Consider the following 27,594-nt stretch of genomic DNA (forward strand, 5'->3'; position numbering starts at 1 on the left):
CAGTTATTACTCAATGGTATACGACCATTCGTTTGCCAGAAGTGATCGCCGAGCTTCGGAAAGATAACCCAAATCGATGCTTTATGTTCCATCATGACAATGCAAGCTCACACACCGCTCGAGACACAAAGTCATTTTTAGAACAGGGAAACCTCTAAATTCTTCATCATCCTCCATACAGCCTGGACTTAAGCCCCAATGATTTTTTCTAGAGATGGGTCGAATAGCAGATTTCTCGAATTCGAATATCGAATTCGAATATTAAATCATTGCTCGAATATTCGAATACCTCGAATTTCGAATACCTCGAATACTAAATGATGAATGCTGGAATGTTTGACTCGGTTGCCTATGCAGCAGGCAACACAAGATTTTGGGGAGTAATTTTGATTTCCTTTAAATGATTCGAACAGGAATTTAGCTGATTAATGAATATTTTAATTTTATGGAAACAATTGGGCATATCATTAATTCAACTAACATCGCTTTACCCCCACTTCTGCTGCCAAGTGCTAGCTGGCAATCTGAGGCATTTTGCAAAATACAAGCTCTATTTCACCGGATTTTCTTCAATTATTTTCAGTCCATCTTTGGGAGTTCTCACGAGATAAGAAGATGAATTGTAATTGCTATCAGGGAGAAACCAAATATTCTGAGAAAATATCCCTTTGTATGGGACTGTAACAATAAAGATTTATAGCACCACTCATTAATTGTAACTTGATATATGCTTTCGGAAAAAAATACCGCATCAACTTCCGAGAAGCTCTGCTGCTCATATCGAGTTTCGCCAGAATGCTAAGTCTCCGTCGTATTTTGACATTTATTTCTTTGCGTAAAATGCTTAAATAAACTCAGAAATACATCGTGTTTGGTCTTATTCTTTTTGAAATTATGCGCACATTACTAATATTTCAATTCAATAAAGGTGTAACATCAATTGACGAAAGTCATTCTTAGACACCTTTTGTGCTAATAGATGACTCATGCAGCGGTTGACCTCCACAGAAATGGGGAACTTCGAAGCTGGTAGGAAAAAAAAAGGTCAGTGGGGGAGAAAAGGGAGGGCCCGAAACACGTTTCTATTGTTCTCGTGTAACTTGGTATTTTTTCGAAGCTAAGGTCTTCGTAATATGATCCCTGCGCGAGCTGTGACCTTTTTTTATTTCGAAGAAGAGGAAAGCCTCAGAGGGGGGGGGTGCTAGTGCTGAATGGAGAGGGATACCGGATCTTGGGAAATGCGCTAATGTAAGTATCCCACGGTACTCACACAGCAGTTGACATCCAGAATTGGGGAACTTCGAAGCAGGTAGCCAGAAAAAGGTCAGTGGGTAAGAAAAGGGGGGAGGGCGTGAAACACGTTTTTATTGTTCTCGTAACTCGATATTTTTTTCGAAGCAGGGGTCTTCGTAATGCGATCCCTGCTTGAACTGGGACCTTTTGTTTGATTTCGGAGAAGAGGAAAGCGTCAGAGAGGGTGAGGCGAGTGCTGAATGGAGGGGGATAGCGGATCGTGGGGAATGCCCTAAGGTTGCTATCCCACGGCACTGAGGTTCTCCTAGTGGGGGGAATCGGGGATTTTCGGATTTTTTCACCCGACCATTTTCGGTTCCCCTCGTCGAACTCTTTTCTCCGCTAAAGTCCACGAATTTGATGTAATTCGTCAACTTGCGTAAAACGGCGCTGCGAGAAATAAATGACTATAGTTCTCTATATTTTTCCGAGTCATCTACCAACGACGTGCGTGCGACAGTGCATGACGCGAAATTCAAAGTATTCGAGGTATTCGAGGCGGTACTTTTCGCATAACTATTCGAAACCTCGAATATCGAATACTTTCTAATATTCGAGGTATTCGAGTATTCGCGGATACTATTCGCACATCTCTAATTTTTTCAGATGCTTCCAGACGTCTTAAGAAGCAGTTGATACCTGCAAAACAGCCATTTTGACTACCCCTACTTTGGAATGGAATCAATGTTATAAAGATTGTTTCCATCGAATGCAAAAGTGCATTGACTATCGTGGAGAGTACTGTAAAAAACAATTTAAAAAATTGTGTTATTGTACCTCTTATAGTTTTCTTCATTCCTGACACTTAAAAAGCTACCCTCGTATTTGTGAAATTACACTTTGAAAGTTATATTATAGTATTAATCTTACATTCCAAACGACCCATTGCTGGATGTGATACCAATGTCCAGTAAAAAATAGGTTTCAGTGGTGCCAGTAGACTATTTGCCCTAATCTAAGTCCTGGTAAGTGACTGAAGTGGAAAGGAATCAATCATGCCGCACAAATGGTGCATTGTGCCTTTGTATAGAAGCGCAACCACATCTAAGCCTAATGAAGTATTTGCAAATGTACCTAAGGAAGAGAAAAGGTGGAAAATGTGGCGTAAAGCAATTCACTGGGGCGATTTGTAATTTTTGCAAGATTTTAAGCTTTGTAACAACAAGAATATAGAGAATTATGAAGTCATATTTTGCATGTGTTAATAGCTTTAAGTTATACCTAACATATAATATACATAACTATTAATACAATTTACTGTTATAATTTTGTGTGAGCACCCCATTCATTCAGTGCACAGTCAGGGTTCCCACTCAGCCGTGAAAACCTTAAAACCGTGAATTAGCCGTGAATTTCGTCTACCGTAAAAAAACCTGGAAAAAGCCGTGAATTTCGTCCTAAAACCTTAAAAATCTCTCAATCTTGGTAATAATACCTTCCCAGAAATTTTCAACTTCGTTCCTAGTGAGCGTACTTCTATTCATTGTGGCGAGCATCGTCGCATGGGTCAGAAAAGCTTGGGAACGAATGTTGCCTGAAGGAAAAAAACATCTTTCCCCAGCGCAGGCCTTTTCTCTCCCCCTCCTGAAATATGACACCACTTCTCATCAGCTTGTTTACTTTCCTCGACTGCCTCACGGCGAGTAGACTTGTAGGTGAGGGGGGGAGAAATTCGCGGCGAAGCGGGGTCGAGCCGCTACCCCGGTCACCGTGGCGTGGCAATCGCGTGACGTCAGGATAACAGCCAATCGGAATTGACTGCCAATGTCGTCTGCATATATTGCTGTATTTACGTATTCCTTATTATTTTTTCTTATTTCCTTTAACCAGCGCGAATTTAGGGACAGGATTTTGTAGGGATCTTATAAGGATAGGGGTATTACTGCTTCAAATAAGTAAAAAATCCGATTACGCTTCAAAAGCCTTTATTTTGAGCTGGTGTCTGTACATGAAAAATCGTTATTACAACAGAAATTATTCTTTAACAGGCAGGGCAGGAGTCCACAAAATTCACACGTAAAGCGGATAAGGATTAGTTTGTAAGAATTAATTGGAACGAAACTCCCACGTACCACTCGTACGTTCTACCATTCTAAACTAACATTGTAAAAAGTTAGGAAAGCTCAAATCAATAAACATGGGTTACAACCAACACACATTAAAATAATATTTATACATTGAAAATCTAGTCATTATATTAACAAATAAGCTTCCATATTAACAATTAATGTATAAAATTTTATTGTAAATATCAGGCTATATACCGTAATGTGTACTACAGTATAATGTCCAACGTTTGATGCAATATAATTAAATTAGAAGTTGAAACGAAAACCAAATACTGTTTCACAAACTTTATATTTGCTATCAAGACAAATTGTCTCGGTAATGATGTTGAAACTAGTTGATAGCATTAGTAAAATAAGACATTGCAATATTTCCACTGAGTTTTATTATGACACTACGTGTTCCGTCGTTACAAACAGCGTTATCAAGTATGATCAAGCAACACCTGATAATGTTGTTTGTAATGACGAAATGTTAGTGCCATAATAAAAGTCAGTGGAAATATTGCAATGTCTTATTTTACTAATATTAAGAACTTCCACCATATAGTGCCCAACATCATACAAGATAGTTGATACCAAATAAAAAGTTTTTGGAACAGTACTTGGTTTTTGTTTCACCATGAATATTTCATCATTCTACTAAGTAACGCCCAAATCAGTTGAGTTTAAATGAGAAGGATTCAGACATATTGGTAAGGGTGGAAATCAAATTGGAAATGGGAAGAATTCACTCAGGCAGATGATTCTCAGTAGCCTACTGAACCCGGTCGGCTACAGATGATGTTCGGTTGTCAACCAAATCGGGATTGTTACTGACGATTTTTAGTTGCCTACCAAACATGGTAGGATGTTTCGAAAAGCATATAGCCTACTGTAACCGGTTGGAAAAAATTTCAGCTGCAGTTATCCATTCATATCTCAAAGTGCATTCGTATCAATGAAAAGTAACAAAGTGAATCTTTCCTATTTCCAATTTGGTTTCCACACACACTATTATGGCTGAATCTCTCAAATGTACTTATCATACATCAAACTTAGGAGATTATACTGCACTGTACAGTGTAGAGTACGATGAACAGAAAACCACTACTAATCCATGGTATCTCATTCCAGTTTTTAATCCATATTGCACAAAATTAGTAATCAAATCAAAATTTCTAAACACAGGAGAAATTACTGTAGTGAAAGGGATGTTATTACATATCACTTGAATTGAGGTGACTTTTGGAGTTGAAGTAAAGCCAAGGTACAAAACATATTATTATGAAAATATCTTACCACTGTCAATAATGTCATATGATTTAAGACTCCCTTACAAATTCGAATGTGTTTTGTTGTTAGGATTATGTACATATGCAGTAAAACCTCTATGCAGTGAACCTCTTTACATCATAAACCTCCACACTTCATACCACCCCTGCGGTCAGTTTTACATGTAAATTTATTGGCAAACCTCTTTGTAGTGAACCTCTTTATCTCATAAAACCTCCACTTATCATACCAAGGAGATACTCCCAAGACAGCCTAACTACCTCCAAACATCAAATTGCCCAACTTTTGGTCCCCTCCATTACGATGTAAAGAGGTTTTACTGTATAATTGAGGATATTAGAAACCAAGAAAGATAAGTGCAATTAACTACCAAGAATTATCAGCTATTATATAAAAAAATTGCACTAGTCCCCCTAGGCTTCTATGGTCCTCATTTGATATGTAAAATGAATGACTAAATGAATTAATCTAAAAAATCTTTACACGTGAGAATACAACTCAAAGCAAATTAGCAGTGGGAACACTTGTGTATTTAAAATTTTTGACTGCAGTAACTTTTCAACAGTCTGAATGAACTATTAAATAAAAGCAAACAAAACAATGAGGAGGGAACGGGAAAGATTTTTCTGATTACAGAAAAACCCGACTCTCTGTCTTACTTTGAAATTTGATTAATTTACCCAGCCTTAAATATTTATTAATTTATTTCTAAGGATGGAAAAAATACACTTTCGCATTCAAAAGAATCCTAACTCTGGAATAATGAACAGTAGTCTCCATGTAAACTTACTAGGAATTTCCAAATTAATCAATTTTAGGGGCATACAATCCACATTGATATCATGTAAAACTCAAGGTCTGAAAATGTCAGAAAATTGTAAATGCCCTACTACATGCTTCAAAATTTCCATTAAAAGCTGTCCAGATTTGCCAAAGCAGTATCCACTCCTTTGTTTGAAAAATGTTTTTGAGTGAGCGACCTTAAGTGCTTAGGGTGGTAAAACATTTATCCTTGTGCATTTCTTATGGAACAACCGTTTTGGTTACCAAAAATCGAAGGCAGCATTTCTTTACTACCTCCTTTAGGCAAGTTTCATTTTAGATATGAAGTTATAATTTTCACATTTATGCTGACAAATAGATGAGATTCACTTGTCTAGCAATCCATTTCTTCCCACGATAATATCTCCCTTGATAAATGCAGTTATACTGATTAAATAATTCATATTCCCCCAACATCAATAAGGACATAGGTATTTACTTCCTAACCATAAATACCAAGGGCAGGAAACAGTAATCTCATCTTCTGAAATCCATCACTTAGAAAACCAGATTATCAATGCACTAGATAATAAAATGGAAGTTGCAACAATATTTTTCGATTTCTCAAAAGTTTTTAACACTGTGGATCACCAATTGATACTCAATAAACTTGACTTGATGGTTTTTGTGTCATAGCTAATTTTGATTGAAACCTACTTGTCAGACCAAATTCAATTTGTCATTACCTCAGGAAATGGAGTAACTTTCATTTGCCTGGGAACAGGCTTAAAGCAAGGAGTTCCATTAAGCTCTTTCCCTGTGCCTATCCTATCACTTTCAGACATAAATGATCATATAAATAGTTTTCTACAAATAAATGGTTCCAATCCATTCCCTATGCTGTTGACACCAATATATTGTTCTCACAGCAACAATAATTTTGGAGAATTGAAAGAAAAATGCAAAAAGTGAGTCATACTTTCTCTACCTATCTCATTGAATACATTGGAGTTCCTTGTCTAAGACAATGGCCATTTTTATAGACCAAAAAAAGAGGCATTTAGGCTATGAATTTTTTAAGAACATGATGCCCTTTACTGTCCTCTGTTCAAAAAGTTGGCTGTATTACCACTGCCATGCAAAAATTAGAGGTTTTGGTACTCGTTGTCTTTAAGTAATGGTTATTTTATTAAAGTTGGTAGCAAAAACTGTAACTACTGTTTTCGCTAATATTTCTCATATCTTGCTCATTAAGGGTGAGGCCTTAAGACAAAGTTTCATTACACTTCCCTAAAAGACAGAGAAAAGAATGTCTCATAAGATACAAAGAAATAATATCTCCTTCATCTTAAACAGAAAACAGTATGTTTATACATATCTTGAATGGTATTCCCATCGTTGATTGTTGAAATAAATCAGGCCATTATATGTACCGAATAATTTTGTAAGGTGTGCTAAGAATGTTGGCTATGTTGTGTAATCTGACTGATGTGTTCTATTGAATCTTGGTGCATGAGTAATTAAACAGACTAAATGAGTAACAGGGAAAGATACTTTCCAAAAAACCATACCATACAACTTTGTGAAAACATCAGGAGAGGTACAGGCTAATGCTTGGTCAGAGAAATGCAAATTGCCAGAGAAATGCAATTTGATAAATAAAACATAATATAGAAATACCCACTATAGAGACTGCACAGAATTGGCAAATCACAAATATATCAACTTTTTCAATACCTTCTTCCTAAAATTCCAGATGCTGACATTTATCATGCAAGGGGCCACAAGATTTCCATTCGAGTTCTTCTGTTGGGCACTTCCATGAAAGCTGCAAAACTGCTTTATGAATTGAACGATTTCTGCAGTCACACCTTAATCAATCCACCCTGCAATAGACAGTAAAAATAACATGGATGTCTCCCTTACTAAACTTATCTATTTACAGTTTCTCATATCTATATGAAATCATACTCACCTAACCGAACAAAAATGTCCAAATGGAGAAGACCGTAATCGACAGAATACATGGGCGGCAAGGCTCCCTTTCATTTTCTCTCTTCACCTAGGATTAAGAGCAGAGGAGGATATCTTGGGGAAGTGAACGATATTCCCAGTGGGTCTTCTACTCAGATTCACAGTCTCCTCATTGTGGGTCTATTTTCCAACCCTTGTAATAGCTACACCACCAACTGTCATCTACAACAAAATTTATAATTAATTATGGTTATTTACATAATACTGACAATTTTGAAGAATTTGCTAATGTTTATACCTCTTCTTTATTGCCATATTCCATGAACATGTTTCGTGGGCACTTCAGGAGATGTGGAGGGTCATCGATGGTGAACATTTTTTCACCCGCAAATCTGAAATAAAGATAGGATATCTTCGCCAAAGTGTTGGAGGAATAGAAAGGACTATCTTCAAAGGGATTACTCATCACGCCAGTTTCCCTAATATAAGGGCACTCCCGTGGAAAATTATCTTATAGTGAATGACTGTCTCTCGCATGGAAGAAAATAATGACCTAATAGTACTTAAGTCCCCACCCTTTGCACTTGCATTCACCCCGTCATAACACCATTTACAGCACATATATAGTATGACACTAATGAAAAAAATCCACAGATACTCCAAGAACATAAGAATATTATACGCTAAGTACGATATGTCACATAAAAACAGATTGTTTCATTAATTTTGAAAGTGAATTGGAAGAACAGGGATATACAGCGGAACCGCCGTTCTCACCTACTGGCTTTCAGTGCATTAATGGCCAACTTATACTACAAGATTCTTTCACTTTGTACTTACAGATGTTCATTCCGAGGAAATGAATGCAATTTGATAGGGCTATCAGGAGTTTTCCGCGCGTCGTATCCAAAAGCATGACAACGTTGAGACCGGTTGAGACGAAGGCATGTTTAGATTCAAACGATTACAAACGGTTTGCTGTTGTCTGCTAGTCGCTGCCGATTGGCTGTTATCCTGACGTCACGCGATTGCCACGCCACGGTGGCCGGGGTAGCGGCGCGACCCCGCTTCGCCGCGAATTTCTCCCCCCCTCACCCTCAAGTAAACTCGCCGTGACTGCCTTGGTTTCCCCTCCCTAGGTCACTGCTTAGTCCCCCTTCCACCCAATTAGGCTTCCCACTGGCTGCAGCGACCACTTTCGGAACCAAATATAGATGGCCTTTGTGTCGAAAAATTTGAACGTTTATTCAACACCCTCAATCCTGTGATTGGAAGACCGCTAGCCTTGACAACCTGCTATGTGCTGTGGACACTACACTCCCTGCGTTTGAACCATTTCCCAAGGTCCGTTATCCCCCTCCATTCAGCATTCGCCTCCCCCCTTCTGACGCTTTCCCCTTCTTCAAAATAAAGAAAAGGTCCCAGCTCGCGCAGGGATCGTATTACAAAGACCTTAGCTTCGAAAAAAATATCGAGTTACACGAGAACAATAGAAATGTGTTTCGCGCTCCTCCCTCTTCTCACCCACTGACCTTTTTCAGCCTAACTACTTCAAAGTTCCCAGTTCCTGGAGGTCAACTGCTGCATGAGTCACCTATTAGCCCAAAAAGTATCTAACAATGATATTCAGCAATTGCTATTATGCTTTTATTAGATTGAAATGTTACTAACTTGCACGTAATTTAAAAAAACGAGACCAAACACGACGTATTTTAAGCAAGGAAATAGATGGAAAAATATGATGGTGATTTTTGGCGAAACGCGATATCCTCGTAACTGAGCTTCTCGGCAGTTAATTCGGCATTTTGTTCGGAAAACATGATATCAGGTTGTTATCAGTTATCAATTTACGAGCTATACTATAAGTCTCACTTGTCAGAGTTACTGACGAAGGGATATCTTCTCAGGATTTTTGTTTCTCCCTACTAAAAATCCGAATTCATCTGCTCATCTGGCGCTACGCTAATTAGAAAAGAATGGGTATCTTTAGGGTAAAAAATTTCATGGCGCAGTCATATAGTCACGCTTCGCCCTCTGCAGTATGCTCTGCGTACCCCCATACGCGATAGCATTAGTTCCGAACTTCACCTCCTACGAGTGGTTCCCTACTTTCCAGGGTGGCTGGACTTCGAACCACCGAGTGTTTTCCATGTGGGTTTAATAAAGTCAGGTTTCATTTTCACTAGTTTAATTTTATTCGTCTTCAGACCATGGCCCCTCCGAAGAAACCATTGAGAACTTAGAGAGATGGAGTGATAATAATTGAACATGAAGAAAAGAATCCAGGCTAGATGCGCGTGAATATTGCAGAGCACCTTGGGTTGTCCGCTAGCACATGACGGTAGGGGTGGGGGTAGAGTGAGCTACCAAAAATATATTCATTAGACAGGAACAATTCAAGTAATAGACTATTTTTGGCCTTCGTGATCCATCTCACAACCAGTCACTGCGCCGGCGAATGCTGTTGTTTTAGGCACAACATGCACATTGCTCTCGTGAATACGTGTACTGGAAATGGTGTTTGATGGATAAGAATTTTTACATCAGACTGAAATTCATAATAGCAGTGTAAATGCCGAGTGGAGAGCAAACATTTTTTTAGTGAGGTGGCGTTTTTCTTCAGAATTTTGAAAGAGATATGGGTCGAATCAACAATATGACCTATGTGTCATGATAAAGTACTACTATTCCTGTTATTATCTAAAATATTGTTTGAAACCTTTAATGAATATCTTAATTACTCGCAAAAATCCTGCATTTCCTGGGACATAGGCAACCTAGCAAAAAAATAAAGCATTGATCGTTTTTCCGCATTCATTTTATAATCGTATCGTTATTAGGAAAAAAAATATTTCCCCTAGTGGAGTTCCAAAAAAGGAGGGTAGTCTTAGAATCGTGTTTGTCTTAGATTCGTGCTAATACGGTGTATGAAATTGTTTTTCAATTTATTATGTTCTATAAACAATTTAAATAAAATATTTTCCGTTAAATAAGAATGATTGGGGTGAGGGAAATTTGGTTACTGTGCAGTAATAACAACGTGCGCAAAATACAGTCTCACGGCGAGGAATTAAAAAAGGACCTCGGGTGTCCGGACGGAAGAAGGTCCGAAGGGTATTCGGCGTCCAGACAAGAGCGCGGTTGGGCTGGTCCTTTAGTCGGCCCTGAATTTTGCAAACGATAGATCACGTCATAACAGATATCACGTTTCATCGCGGCGTTAACATTCACGGCGATTGTCGCGTACGTTAATTTTCTGTTGATATACGGCCAGTGATTTTCTTATTATTGGCTTATTAACGGACCGTTAATTTAGCGAAATTGAGACCGAGAAAACCTGAAAAAAAACCGTGCAAACCTGAAAAATAACCGTGAAAACCTGGAAAAAGCCGTGAATTTCATTATTCAAGTAGAGTGGGAACCCTGGCACAGTGAAATTTGGTTAGTATGTTCCTCCCTAGCACATCGTTTTCTCTCGGTTCTGGTACCATCTGAAAAAAATACAGGTAAAACCATTTGGTTAGTGCATTTGAAATAATGATGCTCTCCTAGGTGGTATGCTCAATTATTTGCCATGAAGCAGCATGCAAGTCATTTCCTAGTATATCTTCTGAAGGTGTGTAAACCACCAAATTCATAAGTTATTTTATTATTATTAGCCATTGGCCTTCTTTCATTCATCCCACATCTCTCTTTCTATGACCCTAATGCATCCAAATGCATTTCTCAAAGGGAGGAGTACATGTGTCATTACTTGGCCAGTGTTGCTAGAGAAGATAATGCTTTGGATCTCCTCGCAAAGCTTAACGCAAAAAATACTTGATCTGGGCACTAGAAAAAGAAAGCAATTACATTGGACAAATTCTTTAAGTTGTTATTAATCGTCATATCAATATCACAATCGATATGGTATCATTCGAAGAATGTATGTACGTTATGAGGCTGTTGCAGGGATTTAAGGTAAATAAAATGTTTTTGTGATGTTTTAAAACGACCAATTGACATACTCAGGATTATCGTCATTTTCTCCATGTAAGCTGTGAGAAAGAAATGACTTAGCTAAACTTCTTAATGCACTGAATATTAGAGGCCTTGACGTTGTAGAAATCCATCTTACTGATTTGTAAATGAAAAACTTTGCTGTTTCTACAATTTGGAACTTTATTTTCCTGACTAGTTTCGATACACTGTATCATATTCATAGGACTAGCAGTACAAGTAGCGTTGCCGTGGGTTATATACCAAAAAAAGGGGTGGGCAAAGAGTGGAAGGGGGGGGAGGGGAAAGGGGTGGAGAGGAGATGTCTGTAGAGCGCTACATTGTTGCACTTCGCGTAGGAGGGGGGGGGGGAGGAAAGGGAACGTACTTAGGGAAGGCGGCGTGGGTTAGCGTCATGGGGATTATTTTCCGGGTGCAAAATTGGGATGTTCAGGAGGGGGGAGTGGAATGGGAAAAGGTGGTCATTAGTGATGGGCTCTTTCTTTTTAACTATTCTTAAAATTTCCAGTTGCTCCCTGATGTCCATTTGTGACCCTTTCTTCACACGGTGCAGCAACTCCGGGGTGAAATCCGCCTGATGTCCTTCTTCAAGGAGGTGGGAGGCAAATTGGGACAGTCCCGTTTTCTTGATGTAGTCTCGTCTGTGTTCTTCGCCTCTAATGGCTAGGTTCCTCCCCGTTTGTCCCACGTATTTGGCGCCACAATCACTGCATTTTAGTTGGTAAACCCCACTATGGAGGGCTGGGTTTATGGAGTCTTTGATGGGCGGAAGCAAGCTTTTTAGATTCCTGTTATTGTAGTAAGCCGGATGAATGTTCATTTCTTTGAGAAACTTTCCTATTTTAATAGAGGGTTGTCCTACATACTTCAGGCGTCGCCACAATCCTTTGTCATTTGTGGTTGAGGAGTAAAAATCCTTGATTAACATTTTTTTTCCTTTTGCCTGCCAGTAAATCGTCGATTAATTTTTCAGCGTAACCGTTGGCGACTGCAATTTTTTTAATTGTGATTATTTCTGACGTGAAAGCTGTTGGCTCTAATGGTACGGCTAATGCTCTGTGCAGCATGCAGTGAAAGGCTGCTAATTTTTGATTAATGGAATGTTTTGAGGATGAGTGGATGACCTGATCGGTGCACGTGGGTTTACGATAAATAGTGAACTTGTGTTTCCCGTTTGTGATTGAAATATTAAGGTCCAGAAAATTTAAAGAATGTCCCTCTGGTAATTCCATCGTGAATTTGATGTTGGGGTGCAAAGAATTGATTAGCTTCAAGAAATTTCCCAGTTGTCTTTTCGTTCCTGTCCATAAACATAGAATGTCTCTTCTTAACGTACATGTGACAAATTATGGGAGAATGATGCCATTTTTGTGTAATTGTCTCAGGGAAAACTATGAAACATTGTGATTTTCATTCACATGGTATTGTTTTGGCAACGTGGTACTCATTTTTTTTTATTTTTAATGAGAAAAGAGTTCAGGAAGGTGATCCTACGAGAACTTTCAAAAGTAATAGTAATCATGACAACTTTTCCACAAATTGAAATGACACCGATTGCTATTATTTACTTCCCTGGTTAGCATGGTTTCCTGGGTAGCGCGCTCATTTTTTGTGGTCCCTTCAGAGAGAATGAGAAAGTCACTGTTTATATGAACTACATAAATTTAAAATTCATTCATTGAGCTGCTCAATGAAGAGCAAAAAGATGTGGTTTTTAGAGCTGTTGGCTCAGTTTTGTCTACTGTTACGTCTTCCACTGCGTGGTCCCTCTTAGTTTTTGGAGCAAATGGAGGCATTTCAATGATTGGCTTAGGCTTATTGCCTTACAGGCTTCCTTACCTACTTGAATGGATTTAATAACCTGTAAAAAATATGTATGCATGGAAAAATAAATTAAATTATAATTGAATCTTATTATTAATATGAAATCATGTATTAAGCTTAAGTAATGTGATCAGTCTAGTTGAAGCGAGGAAGAGAGAATTCATGGGACAGCGAAGAGTTGAAGCATTGATTCCTTGTCCTTAACTCTGTGCGATAGTCGTTAAGAGAATAAATATCTGCATCTTATACCATGTGCAGAGTTGTTTATCCATTATGTCATAATAGGGTGGTTTCCTATTATTTTTTTATTGCCTAAATCGAAAGATTAATACTCCTGGAGTACGTATTTCACGCTTTCAGATTTTTAAATGACGATATCTATTTTTCGCGATCAAATGAAAAGTGAAAAATTTCAAGCGCGCGAAAACGCGACGCGTAAGTAGGAATGAAGGGAAAAAGTCCGTACGACGCATTTCTGGTTCCCCCTCCCGCCTGGTAGGTGACCTTGATCGAGGCTCTGAGCGCTGATAGGACGCAGGATGCTAACGGGTAGCTGAGTACCTTCCTGTCTGGTAGCGCATGGCTTAAAAAAGGTTTATTAATACCTTATCAAGCGAAGAAAACTTTCCGACCTTAGCCAGTTTTAATAGGTGATTATTAAGACATGTTTCCCTGAGCTCTGTGACTCATGCATGCATTGGTAGCCTCTGACGATGCATAACTCCTATCCTCTCGTGTAGAAACTAGGTCCCTGTGACGTCACGTGGAGTGGAATCGCATGGGCGCCAATCTGGCCTTTTTCAAATGAGGATAAAATTTGACCCTTGCCATTCGTCTAAACCGGTATTTCAAAAACCAAATAATTTGTGTATTATGAATACACTAATGGTGGGTAACGAATCGCCATCAATGCCTTTTGTTTTCTTTGATGAAGGAAACTACCCTATTGTACGGAAAATAAGGTGTATGGCGCAAGGAAATTTGCACTGAAAATAATACAGGCAATCACAGGAAAACTCTGGCAATCCTTCATCATTATATTTAAGATTTAAAATTGGAATCTTTTTTTAGCTGTGCAAATATATAATCAATCCATTTAAGTTTGCTTTGATACAATAACCGAATAATGATGGGTTGGACTTCAGCCCCATAACATTAATTCGTTACATTTACACATATAAAATTTTGGGGTTTTACAATAGCATCTTGAAAATAAGTATGTAATTTATTTAAAATTCATAATTATTGCCTCTTTCGAAATTGCACTCCTTATAAAAGACTTTGAGAAAATTTCATCTCTTCATTAATAGATGTTCTCTGTTGTCATTGCTTCATAGTATTATCCCACAAATTAAACGAGTACAAATGGAAAGGCATACTATAAAATTTTATCCCTGTAAAATTTGGCTTCTCATAGTCTCTTTTAAAAGTGATTACGTAATTGAAAACTCAAAACAATGTGCATGAGTTTTGTTGTTTATTTGTCCCTGGTAGTACCCGATTCATTCCTTTGTTTTATTTCTCCATTAGTAAAGTTTTTTTTTTTTTTTAATTTCAATAGCATTTTTGTGGATGGCATTTTCAGAAGTACTGAAGAGTTAACTTTGATTTTCAGGATTTGTCTCGTACAAAGGTGGTTTACTGGATGTTGAAAAGCTTATCCAGCAGTTGCAGAGAAGTGAGCGGGCCCGCTCAGAAACAGAACTAAAGCTGCAGTCCTTGCAAGAAGAAATGGGTGAGTCTGTTGATATTATTTAAAATGTATCAACTCAATGTAAATGGTACTTTTGTTGATGAAAACCTTGAAAGGAATTGTTTCAGTTTTTTGTGTGTGAAACTTTTCTATCACTACAGTTTAGAAAAACACTTCTGCAGTAATTATCCATGCTTTATTAAACACGTCCTAGCTAACGTATGAAATGAGCAGAAGCACTCACCTCCTCCTTGCCGTAGACTTTTCTTCATACGAATTATGTTATAATAAAATTTTTGTTGTTATGATAAAGTTATGGTCCTGACAAAAGAGGTTGATTAACATGTACTATCATTTGCAAAAGTCTTGCAACAAATCGAGCGGCGCCACTTTCGCTCCATTGTCGATTTCTGGCCACCATTAAGATTGAATGATCACTATCTAGGTATGAATCTTCATGGTAGCTCGGGAACGACTCACGAACGGGTCATCGTGACACGGGAGTGAGACGTAGGAAATCATTACGATGTTCAGTTGAGTAAACGAGCGTAGATGTTATTAAGTCGTCGCGGCGTTTGAGATTATTTTTGTACCCGTAGTTGACTGGAGTAGATAATTGAAAATATTTACCCGTTAAAAGAGTGGTGAGAGTTACCTATGACGCCTGGCTTCCAATGGTAAACCCCAAAAGGCCGGCTGGGGGCACGATTTCGCCATTAGGAACACGGAAATCTACTCGCTCGTAACCCTTTTTTTAGGGATTCAACGTCGTTCAGGAGACTTTATATTAAGTTGTTGAAATATTTGTTCGATATAGAAGAATTAATAAATGAAAAAAATTAACTGGCAATTTTCCGAAAAAAACACGAATCTGTCGTCTCCACCATATTTAATAATAATAATAATATTTATTTGCCCAAAGGATACTATATGTCATGATACAATCATAAAACAAGTATATAGGGCACGTCAAAATTAACAAATTCACATAAGAAAATGTTACATTTCAGATTGAAGATATTCTTTTATACTATAAAAACACTTCTCTATTAAGTAAGCTAAGACACTCTTTTTAAAAACATCAATATTTTCTATACTTTTAATATATACAGGTAGGTTATTATACAATTTTGTACACATGAGCTCAGGCCCTCTAGATACCAGAGCTAGGTTCGATTGTTTGACATGAACGTCATTGCATCTCCTGGTTTCATAGGAATGTATCCTATTATTCATAGTAAAACAACCTTTATACCTTTTTACATATATGACACTCTGATATATATATACGCAAGGTACAGTGAGTAATTTAAGGCTTTTAAAAAAAGGGCGACAATGAGCTCGACACTTTAGTTTGCACATACTTCTCACAAATTTCTTTTGTATAACAAACACATCATGAAGTTGGGGCGAAGATCCCCATATTATAATTCCATATGAAATTCTTGAGTAGAATAATCCATAGTAAAGGGTTTTCAGAACATACTGGCTTACACTATGCTTTAATACAGATATAAGATAAAACACTGTATTCAGTTTTTTACATAGGTGCTCTATATGTGCATCCCACTTCATATTTCTATCCACATAAATTCCTAGAAACTTTACACATTCCATATCATTAAGATAATTATTTTTACATTGCAGTAGATCATTGTCCTTTGGGCTGTGCCCAGCAGAAAACAATATCACTTGGGTTTTATCATCATTTAGCCTTAGTTCATTGACATCACACCAGGTTTGCATGCATTTTATTATATATTGACTGGAATCAATTAACGCGGTCAGATTTTTTCTTTTTGATAAGATGGTTACATCATCTGCATATAATACACACTTATTATCTTGGGTTACAATTTTATTAGGTAGGTCATTGATGAATATTAGAAAGAGAAGAGGACCCAATACTGACCCCTGTGGTACACCCTTTTTGACTTCTAACGTGGAGGAGAAATAGACTGTCCCATCTTTCCTGTATGCTACTTTCTGTTTTCTTCCATGAAGATATGTCTTAAGCCAATTTAGAGGAATGCCCCTAATACCTATTGATTCACATTTTTTTAGCAATTTGTCATGATCCACAGCATCAAAGGCTCGGCTCATGTCAAAAAATATCCCCATTACCTTATTTTTACTATTTATTTCCTGTGTAATATTATCAATTGCATTAAATAGAGCCAATTCTGTCGATTTTCCCTGCTGAAAGCCATATTGATGGAGTGATATTATGTTTTGCTTATCAAGATAGTCAATGAGCCTTTTACAGAATACATACTCAAATAATTTACCAAATTGTGGCACTATAGATACTGGCCTGTAGTTTTGCAGATTATTTCTATTGTCTTTGTTCTTATACACTGGGACCACCTTGGATACCTTCAAGGAATCAGGATATACACCTTCTGACAAGGACTGGTTGACTAACGAGAGTAAGGGTCTTCGTATGAGGGACTCACAGTCTTTAATTACTTTTCCCGTTATTCCCTCAATGTCAGCAGACTTTTTCTTTCCTATCTTGGCTATATAGAGAGACAACTCTCTTTCTGAGCAAGGCTTAAGATACAATGAGCTACTTATTTTATGGTTTTCGAGAGTAGCTCCACTTTGGGTGGTAATCACCCTCTTAGGAAGATGCAAGAATGAGTGGTTTAGGGCATTGGAGATTTCAATGGGGTTTGTAGTAATTTCCCCTTGTTCATTTGTAACTTGATCTGGCAGAACTGTTGGGTTGGCATTGACATTACTTTTTATGATGTCCCAGGCTACTTTAGAATAATTAGAGGCATTCCTAAACCTTTGGTCATTATACTCCCTTTTTGCTTTTCTTATAAATATCTTATATTCTTTCCTAAGTTGAGAGTACTTCTGTCGCAACCCATCATCATTTGAGTACCGTATTTGCAAAAATGTTTGTTTTAGAACTCTGGATAAGTTTTGAACTTCTTTTGTAACCCATTTTTTTGTGCTGACACTCCTGTGTTCCACGGACTGCAGCGGAAAAGCTAAGTTGAAGTAATACTTAAATCTACAAAGATATTCATCAAAGTTAACATTCAGAGGTCTTCCACCATATATGTCTTTCCAATCTTCTTGATTCAACAATACACAAAAATAATTCATATTATGCTCATTAAAGAACCTACATTGATTTAGGGTTTTTGATTGAGGATGCTCCTCATGTATATGAAAGATGGATACAATAGCTGAATGATCAGATATTGCTGGGTCAAATACTGAAGTATTAACATTAGATTCATTGTAATCAGTGAAAACGTTATCCAGTAGTGTCCCTGTGCCATTAGTAATCCTTGTTGGAGTATTTACCAGTGGTTTCATTTGATAGGACTGTAAAATTTGCAAAAATCTTCTTTTATCTTGTCCGTCCTTAAAAAGGTTACAGTTGAAGTCTCCTGCCAATATAACATTTGGTCTTGACAATTGACTTGTCAAGGTGTACAACAGATTATCTAAAATTTCTAGGAAACTATTAAAGCTACTAACAGGGGATCTATATACAGATAATACAATAAAATCATTACTTGCTACAGTGTACCTCACTGCTGCACATTCAAATATAAGTTCAGCATTTAGATTATGCACCAAATGCGACATATTAGAAAAAACTAATGTACTTTTTACAAAAATAACAACACCTCCATTACGATGATCTTTCCGACAATAAAAGTCACCAATCACATAGCCTGGTATTGATATAATTATATCTCTCATCCAATGTTCACTTAAGCATATAAATTCTGGTTTCTCTGCCTCTGCTAGTGCTTCAAGCTCTGCTATTTTGTTACTCAGGCACTGAATGTTTAAAACCAGTAATTTAAACCCTGAGTGTGTCTTTTGCTGATTTGAGTCACAGAAAGCTAGTCAGGAAGACTTACCCTTAGGTTCGACTCTCATGTCAGTCGACTGTTGTCTTGGTCTTGTAAATTTGTTGATAATCACGCCAGAAGGCCAGTGAAGCGGATTAATCACCTGTTTAAAATCACTGTATTCAACGCCGAGTTTGAATGCACCATGTACACTTTTACCATCTATTTTTTCACAAGAATCACACGTGACGTCAAACTTATTTTTTTACATATTTTACCACTTCATCTTCAGTGGTATCGCTGGCCAAGCGGCCCACATATACGTACGTTATCATTTTCGCAGCTCGGAGACCTGCACCGTTGTTTTCAGTCGCACCTTTTCCGATACCAAAGAAGTTTCGTTTCTTTCTTCTGTGTTGCACTCGGGTATAGCCGTCGTCGTCTGATTCTCTTCGTGATTGTTCATGGTTTAGGCGCACTATTCTGCAGCTGGTTTGATCAACATGGGTCGTTTTTTCCTTTTTTGCCGAAGGTTTTGAGTCAGAAACAGTGTTTGCTCCAAACTCAGCCTCTTTTCCATCTCTTTGACGATGTTTCGCCGGCTTAGCTACGTCATGTGAGGCCTCTGTTACGTGATTTGCCACTTCAACTAAACTTAACTTTTTCACACGATTTTCATTCCCCGCGTGAAACTTAGGGTTATCCTTTAGATTGTTAATCTCTTCTTTTAATAATTCGATGTCGCACGCCATCTTGCTAAGTCGGTTTCCTTCAATAACGCGACATGAAAGACATTTCCAGAATAATCCGGAAATTTCCTCCAGAGCTCTCAAAGCAATTTCTTTCAGGCCCGTACACTTATAATGATAAAATTGCTTGCAATTTTCACAAGGAAGGGCTTTTTCACAATCCTTTAAATGGTTTTTACAAGCGTGACATTCAATGTTTACTTGACCGGCCGCCATGTTGAGTCATCATCATGATTGATTGGCATTAAATAGTTCTTTACGTCAGCTAATAGGTCCTGCACCTCGTCTTGCCCTACATCTTCATCCCAACTTTATCAGCCAGGGATGAGGAAGTAGGTTACCTGGAGTAAAACTTGCAGGCCGTAAGTGATTCTCACGTACTTCCAAAATAGTGAAAATAGGGCCAATTTGTAGCCCTATCATATATACATGTTGATGCCACAATTTGCTTGAAGAAAATACGCACTAGAAAAATAGTTGATAAACACCTCAAGATAAGCCTTTCCTATGTTTAAAAATAAGGGCCATGGTGCGTGCACGATTAAGGATTACCATTACATAGGTTATTCCTAGGATTGTACTTAGTAGATCAGCTGGTCTCACATTCTGTCCCTTTCCAACAAAATTACTGTATTAAAAAAACACTGATTGTAGAATACTGAAGCCTAAAGTTTAAAAGTAAAATTCTTCACTTAATTTATATCTTTTTCTATCTCTAAGAAAAGTTTCCGTCACTGCTCATTTACGAAACGAAAAAGGGTAAAATTGTTCTTAAAAACTTTACTGGAGAAATTAACTTGGTAGGAAATGGCGACAAGTTGATGACAAATAGGCAGCATACAACATAGGCGGGCAGCATAATCGCTGCAAAATATCATTCATAATTTTCTTTTTAATCAGATGAAATTGATCTATTTAAGAAATTACGTATATGGAACCTTAGACTATTACGATAGTTCTCATTCCAAAGGTTAATAATGTTGAGCAGTTACGGACCTGTAAAGGAAACCATATAGCACTAGGAATTACATTCACCAGTGATTCTGATTGGAGTTCCTTCAAGAAAACGCAATTGATTCGTCCTACCGCGCTAACTACGCATGATTCCCGTCGCACGGTCATTTAAATTAGAAATTGTCGCAAAAAATGCTCAAATTCAACAGCTGGTACCCTCTTAACATAAATTTCAAAAATAAAAAAACTTTAAAATAAAATACGGCTTTGCGGAGGATAAAAAATTTCGGCCACCGGAAAGACTCGAATGCGGGCCCCTCCTATCGCCAGCCCGATTGTTTATCTACTGAGCTATTACTAGCTCAAGGTCATCGAGTCGTAATTTTGATTATTTGTTATTATTGTAACACTGAGCTCCTTCATGTGCTTCTCCTACGGCTTCTCACTTGAACGAATTTGATCAAAATAATCACTTTCTCGGTATATTAGTCTTTTATTCGTTTATATGATTATAACTTGAGCACGGAGGCTTTCGCATAGTCTATGTTTCGGCTGGTTAGTATATACATTAGGAATATAATGATGTTGTCGCCTGCGACTTCGGTATGGTGTCGTCTTTTTAAGTTATTATTATTTGTTATTATGTTTCAATGGTTTCAAACTCGGTACTTGTATTTCTAATGAAGCAAGCGTATACATTCATTACAAACAGAAATTCTGTTAGGATTTGCTTACGTCCTTCTTACTCGACTTGAAAGGTTTAATGAAATGAGCTGCAGTTCCACTGATGCCTTAAACATAAAACGTATGGCCAACAAACACATTTCCTAATACAATGTAACCTACTTAATTCAAGTAGATAATTCAATTAATAATGCTAAGTAAGTATCCTACATTATCCCGAATTCATCAGTGTATATGTAAATGATTGCATCTAAATAAGATAACTTAATCATCAACGATATAGCAGCTTAGAGTTATTATTCACATTCACACTAATTCAGCAGTAGAACATATTATCAAACAATACCTGTTGAAATCCGACAATCATTAAAAATGGGACTTTTAGCTGGAATTAAGTTTTCCTCGTCATACTTTGAATAAGTGGAAAGGAATACATCTTTACCGATTGACGGACGTCGGAGAACTCTGTTATTACTTACGCAACGATTAATGCCGATCAGCTTAACTAATTCATATTTTACGTGTTTGCTCAGATATTTATATGATGAAACACTGGGAATTTCAAAGCTGCCTCGTATCATATGTCGTAGATATTGTATTAAAACATCAACCCGAGTCGATAGATCTAAGTCTACCATGTTCACAGTGAACGACTCGTGATTTCCAGCTCTCTGAAAAGAGCTGAGATCACTCAAAAAGAGCCAAGCTACCAACTTTTTAAAATCTCTCCGAGGAATTACCTTCGATCTTTCCTACTGCATTAATTGCTACAATGTGTTTGGGGGAATATCATGAACATTAATTTCACTTATATGGAAGCGGACAAATCCCGAGACTGAAAAGGATGACAAAATACCTCAACCACCCAATGACCCGTTCTCCATGCATTGAACCATGAAGACTAGTATTGGATTGTTGCATACACCCGAAAACCATACAATTTCCGGGCACAATTTTTGTGGAGCGAAAGTGGCGCCGCTCGATTTGTTGCAAGACTTTTGCAAATGATAGTACAGTAGACTTGTTTATACGAACAACATTATTATGAAGTTTTCGTTACAAAGCAAATCGTTGGTCCCGACGGAAAGGCCAATCCAATGTACACCCATGCCTCGTATAGTGCAAGGGATGCGTTCCTTGGGGTCTTTGCACTATACAAATTTGCGTTATACGAGAGCCAATGCGATGTGGTGTGGCGTAGATGATATTGCACTTTGGGCATAATCTGAACAAAGAATCATTGAATCCGGGATGAGGTTAGGAACTGTTCAGCGTTTCGCCCATTCTTCCTTACTGTGTGGAGTTAGTTTTATCGGCTCCAGCTGCGTCACACGCCCAGCTAGATCAGTTCGTCACAATCATGAGTTAGCACACAATTGTGATGCAGTGTTGCATTCTGCTGGATAATCGTACTCCTCGATGCCTTGCATACAGTCCGGCCGGCGAGAGTTGTCAGCCCAAAAGAAGGAGCAGAGAACCCTTTGCCAGCACAGTTTGCAGCCAATCACTGCCCCCAAAATGTACCTCACACCTTTGCTTAATCATACAACATTGTCACTTGCATATGAAGCACTAGAACCAGCCTGAACCACCAAAACAAGCCCTTTCTGCGAATCACCATAACAAGGGATTATTCCTTTGGGTCCGTCACACTCGTCGTCCCTTTTGGCTCCCTTCTCCGCGGAACTCTTCTGTTTACAATTGATGTAGGCGTTTCGCTTTCTTACATGGCAACCTTTCACCCTACCCCAAACTAGACTCTTCTGCCTGTCATCGGACAACTCCCGGCGGCCGGACTGTGCGTTTATCAACTTACGAACAAGGTCTTGGAACACATCCAGTATATCAAGGACTTACTGTGTTGGGAATATATCATATCAACCCTCAATTGTGTCAAGCTACATTCTTCTGAAATCAATCAATTTGGCTTTAACTATTAACCGCATTCTTCTATTGAGTAACTGAAACAAATTTCCTTGTGTTCATATATTTGCACGTCATTTAATCGCGTATAGTATGTACTGTTTTTTTATGATTCCTTAAGGGGGCGCTCTAGCGTTTGAATTTCCCAATTTAACGGCTCACGAAGGCCTCTAGCCGCAGCGCCGGGTTGTGGAGACGGAACCCGAAGCGCCGCGAGGGAGAGAAAGGGGGGGGGAAGGCAACTCCCCTCCCAACTTCACCCGCGACGACACCGAGGAGAAATTTGATATTCCGGATAAATTTGATACGGGTCGCTGGAACAGGGGTCGCAGTCGGAGTTGATATGTGACACCTAAGTGGCGGCGAGCCAATTAAAAATAGTAGAAGCCAACTTCTGGTTCCTCTCTCATGCGCTGAAAAGATAGGCCTGTGAATGCGAAGGTCCTTTTGATTTTACACCTTTTCCGAAATTGTTGGTGATGATATCTTCATTACGTAAACAGGCATTTCGTCTACATCATGCCGCCGACCTCGGTGGCGGCTGGGTAACGTCCTGGCCTGCCAAACAAGAAATCGCAGGTTCGAGTCCCGGCTGGGTAGGTTTCCCCTATCCAGGGCTTGGTTGTTCGTGTGAATAATTGTTAAACTTTTGGCATACTCAATATTAAATGGCTTAATTTGAGCTGTATTCGGTGGTTTGGGAATAAAAAAAATTAAAAAAATAAAATTTCAGCATTGAATTGTGGTTTATGATCTTATTTTAACGGAACGTAGAGTCTTTTTACATAATGAAGATATCATCGCTCGCAGATTTCGAAACGGAAGGGAAAAACGGGTGGCAAACGAAAAAATGGAGAGGTTTCTCATTTGATATATACTGACGCGAAATATAATCAGCTACCAAAATAAATTATTAATAAAATGTAACAATATATGTCAACTAGCTTGCTTGAAAGTCACACTTGGATGCGAAAAGCAATGGTGACTTAAGTTACAGCTAGAAATATTTTTTTATTAACACCGATGAAAAGAAGCAATAAAACAGAATATGATGAAAAAAATTCTGTGGGAGAGCCGAAACCTGCATTTCAAGACAAAAGTAGTACTTAATTAATAGTTGAACTTTGTCATCATTTTTTCTGTTATAACACTCATCAGAAATCACCTTGCAAGCATTTTATATTTTGAAAATGCAATGGAAAACATGAAATTATATATGAACCATTATAAATTAACAAAAGTATTTAAATCTTAAGAAAACATCAGGAGTAGGTTCACCAGCTCCACAACTAGTTTTCATTTGCATTCAAGGGAAAAGTAGACCCTGTGATCATCACTGAATCTTGGCATTGATGCTATGATGCGCGAGGCTGTGTGGTTCAGAAGCCCTTGAAGGTCCACTTAAAATATTTTTCTTCCACTGATGTCCCCTCTGGGTATGAGATTTTTTTTCGTCTAGCCCTTTCATAACTAGGATAAAGCTGATAGCCACAGATCTTGGCAGTCTTACGAATAATTTTGGATAGAAATTTTGTTAAATTGCCTTCAACAATCGGCAAAATAGCTTCCTCTGGCATCAGTTCATTTTGAGTTGTAGGTATTTTCCTCCATTTCTCTAATATCTGTTTCCCTCGGGTGGGGGTGGTCGTGGTCATTTCCGTGATTATCTTCGCTGCCGCATCATTCCCTTGCGAGCGCAGTGTCACAGATGTGGTTAGCGAGAGCTCAGCTGCTGTTGTTTTCTCAAACCAGTCACTTCTCTGCTCTTATTGTTAGACCTATCACTAGACCTCTTAAAGTCTTTCTTAGGCCTTTCTTAGCTGCTTTACCCAGAAAAACCAGGAATTAGATAGCAATAGTGATATAAAATAGCCTAGGAGGAAAGTAAAGCCAATACGAATACGTTAAACAATAATAGCCCTTTAATTTTTTACTGTAGAGGGAGTCTCAAGGAGATTATTATGCATGTCAGGTGGGTATACCTTTCTCTAACCAACATCGACGTTTTTTTTCAAACCTGTCGCTGGTTCTCTTGCATTCGTCCCATTTATGGAAATACGTATTGAAAAGGTATTTGTTCATGACATTCTGCATTACTTCCTTCGTCTTCACTTCCTGCTTCCACTTAAACTTATTGAGAAGGTATTGAATGGCAAATTTACGTTTTGAGGACAACGAATTTCCACTTCCATTAACAATAACGTCATGTATTTCTTTTCGGTTACTTTCATTTGCTCAATTTTTCTTATCCGAAATATCAACAATATGAATCATCAAAGATGAAAATCGAAATTAGAATATAATACCCTGCATAATACAACACACGAAATCAGTGAGATATGTATCTTGGTAAACATAGGAACCTTTTTATCGTTGCGAAATATCCTCCAGTAGTGGTAGTTCGTCCTCAAGGCTGAAATCTCACCCGTTAGGGAAAATAGACCTTGGTTCCTCGCTTCCGTAACACAAGCACTGAGATCCTTTGACACTTACTAGTAAAAGTTGACTAATTTTCTCGGTAAAATCGAGAAAGGAATGTTTTTCAATCAATTGGGAAGAAGCATTTGTGGAAAACCCCGTGAGAGCCACCTTGTAGAAATCACCTGTATCGAAGATAAGCGATTCTCAAAATGGTAAAAACTTTTCATATAACGAGGCAATAAAGCAGTTAGCGGAATTTATACAAACAGACAGCTATGCTTTTAGTAGAAAACTTTGTAAATGCTAGATAAAAATCGTAAGTCTGAGGTAGGGTTTACGGTCACAATAGAGGTTACCGCGGTAGGCAGGGTAATGCCCGCCGCTACTCTTGAGCCCTTTCCAATGTTTGAGCTGATGGGAGCTATGAAAGACCTAGGAGAATGTGGTTAGCAAAATGCGGGTGCATTGCGGTAAGATATGGGTTCTCCAAGAATAAGAAACTATTTCCTTGCAACCGTGTGCTTTCCCTGACAAGCTTCTGATTTGCCAGCGCAATCGTTTAGTCCGTAACATATTTCTCATGAATGAAATCATAATTTGCACATTAAAAAATCAAAAAATAACACTTATATGGAATTTATAATGTACGCAAGTGTAGAAAACTGTAATGTCGTCTCATCTTTAGCGAAATATCCTCAACTATGACTAATGCTGAACAAATTTCCGCATCTAATCACTGAGTCGGGTGGTTGGACACTCGGGCACATAACTTGATAGGTGGCAGGTTGGTGCAAGATTTCTCTTTTGAGAATCAAAGTTGATAATTTTTTGTAATGCGGTATAAAATCTTACGCGTAGCAATGTGAAAAAACATGATGTTTTTCTCTAACCATGTTATCAAGACGTGAAAAATAAAACGTTTTAATAATTTCCTAAAAAATAATAGAAACTATCATTCCTGTTATGGCATCCTTAAAAATTACTCATTTTAAAACAAAACGCTACTGTAGACACATACTTATGACAATTTTATCAAAAGATAAGAAAACATTATTGAGATCATTGTATGTTAATTTGACAGAAGTCTCTGTTTGTTGCACGTCGTCCTTTTCCAAGGCTTCTATTCTTTTCGACGGCGTCGTTTCCCTAGGGGCTTGCTACACTTCCATCGCATCACAAAAATAAAAACGCAAAAAGAAAGAACGACGATGCGAAGTCAAAATAAAGCAGCTAAGAAAATGTGTGACCGGCTTGCTGCCGGTGTTGCTGTTGAGGGGAGGGCCAAGAGGTGAGGCAAAGGAGTGAAGGATGATTCGCGGAAGAAGGAAAGGTGTTTAGGATGACTCGAAACGACTGCGCGTTATCGAAAAACTGGCTGCAAGGTCTCACAATTTCCCAAATTGTAGCTTTGATTTACGACGTTTGGCATACGTGTAGCCTTTGCTTTTAGTTGAAGGTTTATATTATTCTTTGGTCGGTTGGATGGTCTTTACGTGATTTTGTGCCGTGGTGATGGTCATTGAAAAAAATCGAAATTCGTGAAATTAAGCGTCAAATATATCCTGTAGGAAACCTGGTGAAAGACCCGTCTTTGTCTCAAGGCACAGATTTAGCCTTTATAAATATTCTGAGTCAAGAAACCGCTGTGTACCTATAACGAGCGAAGCACTAACTGGTTAATAGAAAGGGTCTGCATCGCCTTCCGCGACCGTGCTAGGGTGCCCCCTTAAAAGAAACCTTCATATGAAATTCGTTATTACGAATCTCCAGTTTTTCGGTCCCGTGAACTTTGTAAAGACAAGAGTCTGCTGTAGCAAAAGAAGCGATATTACAAATTTTTAGGTGTTGCAAAATTACAAACCTAAGTTGTGATCCCTGCAGTTTCAAAATAAAAGTTTGTATGAATTGCTTTTGTTTGGCACACCCACTACGAGATGTAAAATGTGCACTGTTCAGCAAACCATTAAGCTTTTCCATATGCTCCATGCCCTACAATTTTAGAATTTATGAGCAACCGGTGGATGTCTTGAAAAACTAATAAAGCTTAGCTGAAGAAAGAGGGTTCTGAATGGTTTAGCATACCTTGAAGTGCATTGAAAGATTTTTGAAGAGTGAGAGGAGGGAATTATTCAAAGGAAATAAAGAAAGTCTTG

The 27,594-nt window shown here is 38.1% G+C and overlaps 1 protein-coding gene across 5 annotated transcripts in view; it reads left to right on the forward strand.

The window, feature by feature from the left end:
- Window positions 1–27,594, forward strand: part of LOC124160413 (cell division cycle and apoptosis regulator protein 1-like) — a 102,087-nt gene that overhangs the window by 68,309 nt on the left and 6,184 nt on the right. For all 5 annotated transcript variants that reach the window (XM_046536261.1, XM_046536264.1, XM_046536265.1 and 2 more), the window contains one exon: window positions 14,809–14,928. In XM_046536261.1, the coding sequence (XP_046392217.1) occupies window positions 14,809–14,928 (120 nt within the window). The remainder of the gene's footprint in view (window positions 1–14,808; window positions 14,929–27,594) is intronic.

The sequence above is a fragment of the Ischnura elegans genome, chromosome 6 (genome assembly GCF_921293095.1).
Source record: "Ischnura elegans chromosome 6, ioIscEleg1.1, whole genome shotgun sequence".
Lineage (NCBI taxonomy): Eukaryota > Metazoa > Arthropoda > Insecta > Odonata > Coenagrionidae > Ischnura > Ischnura elegans.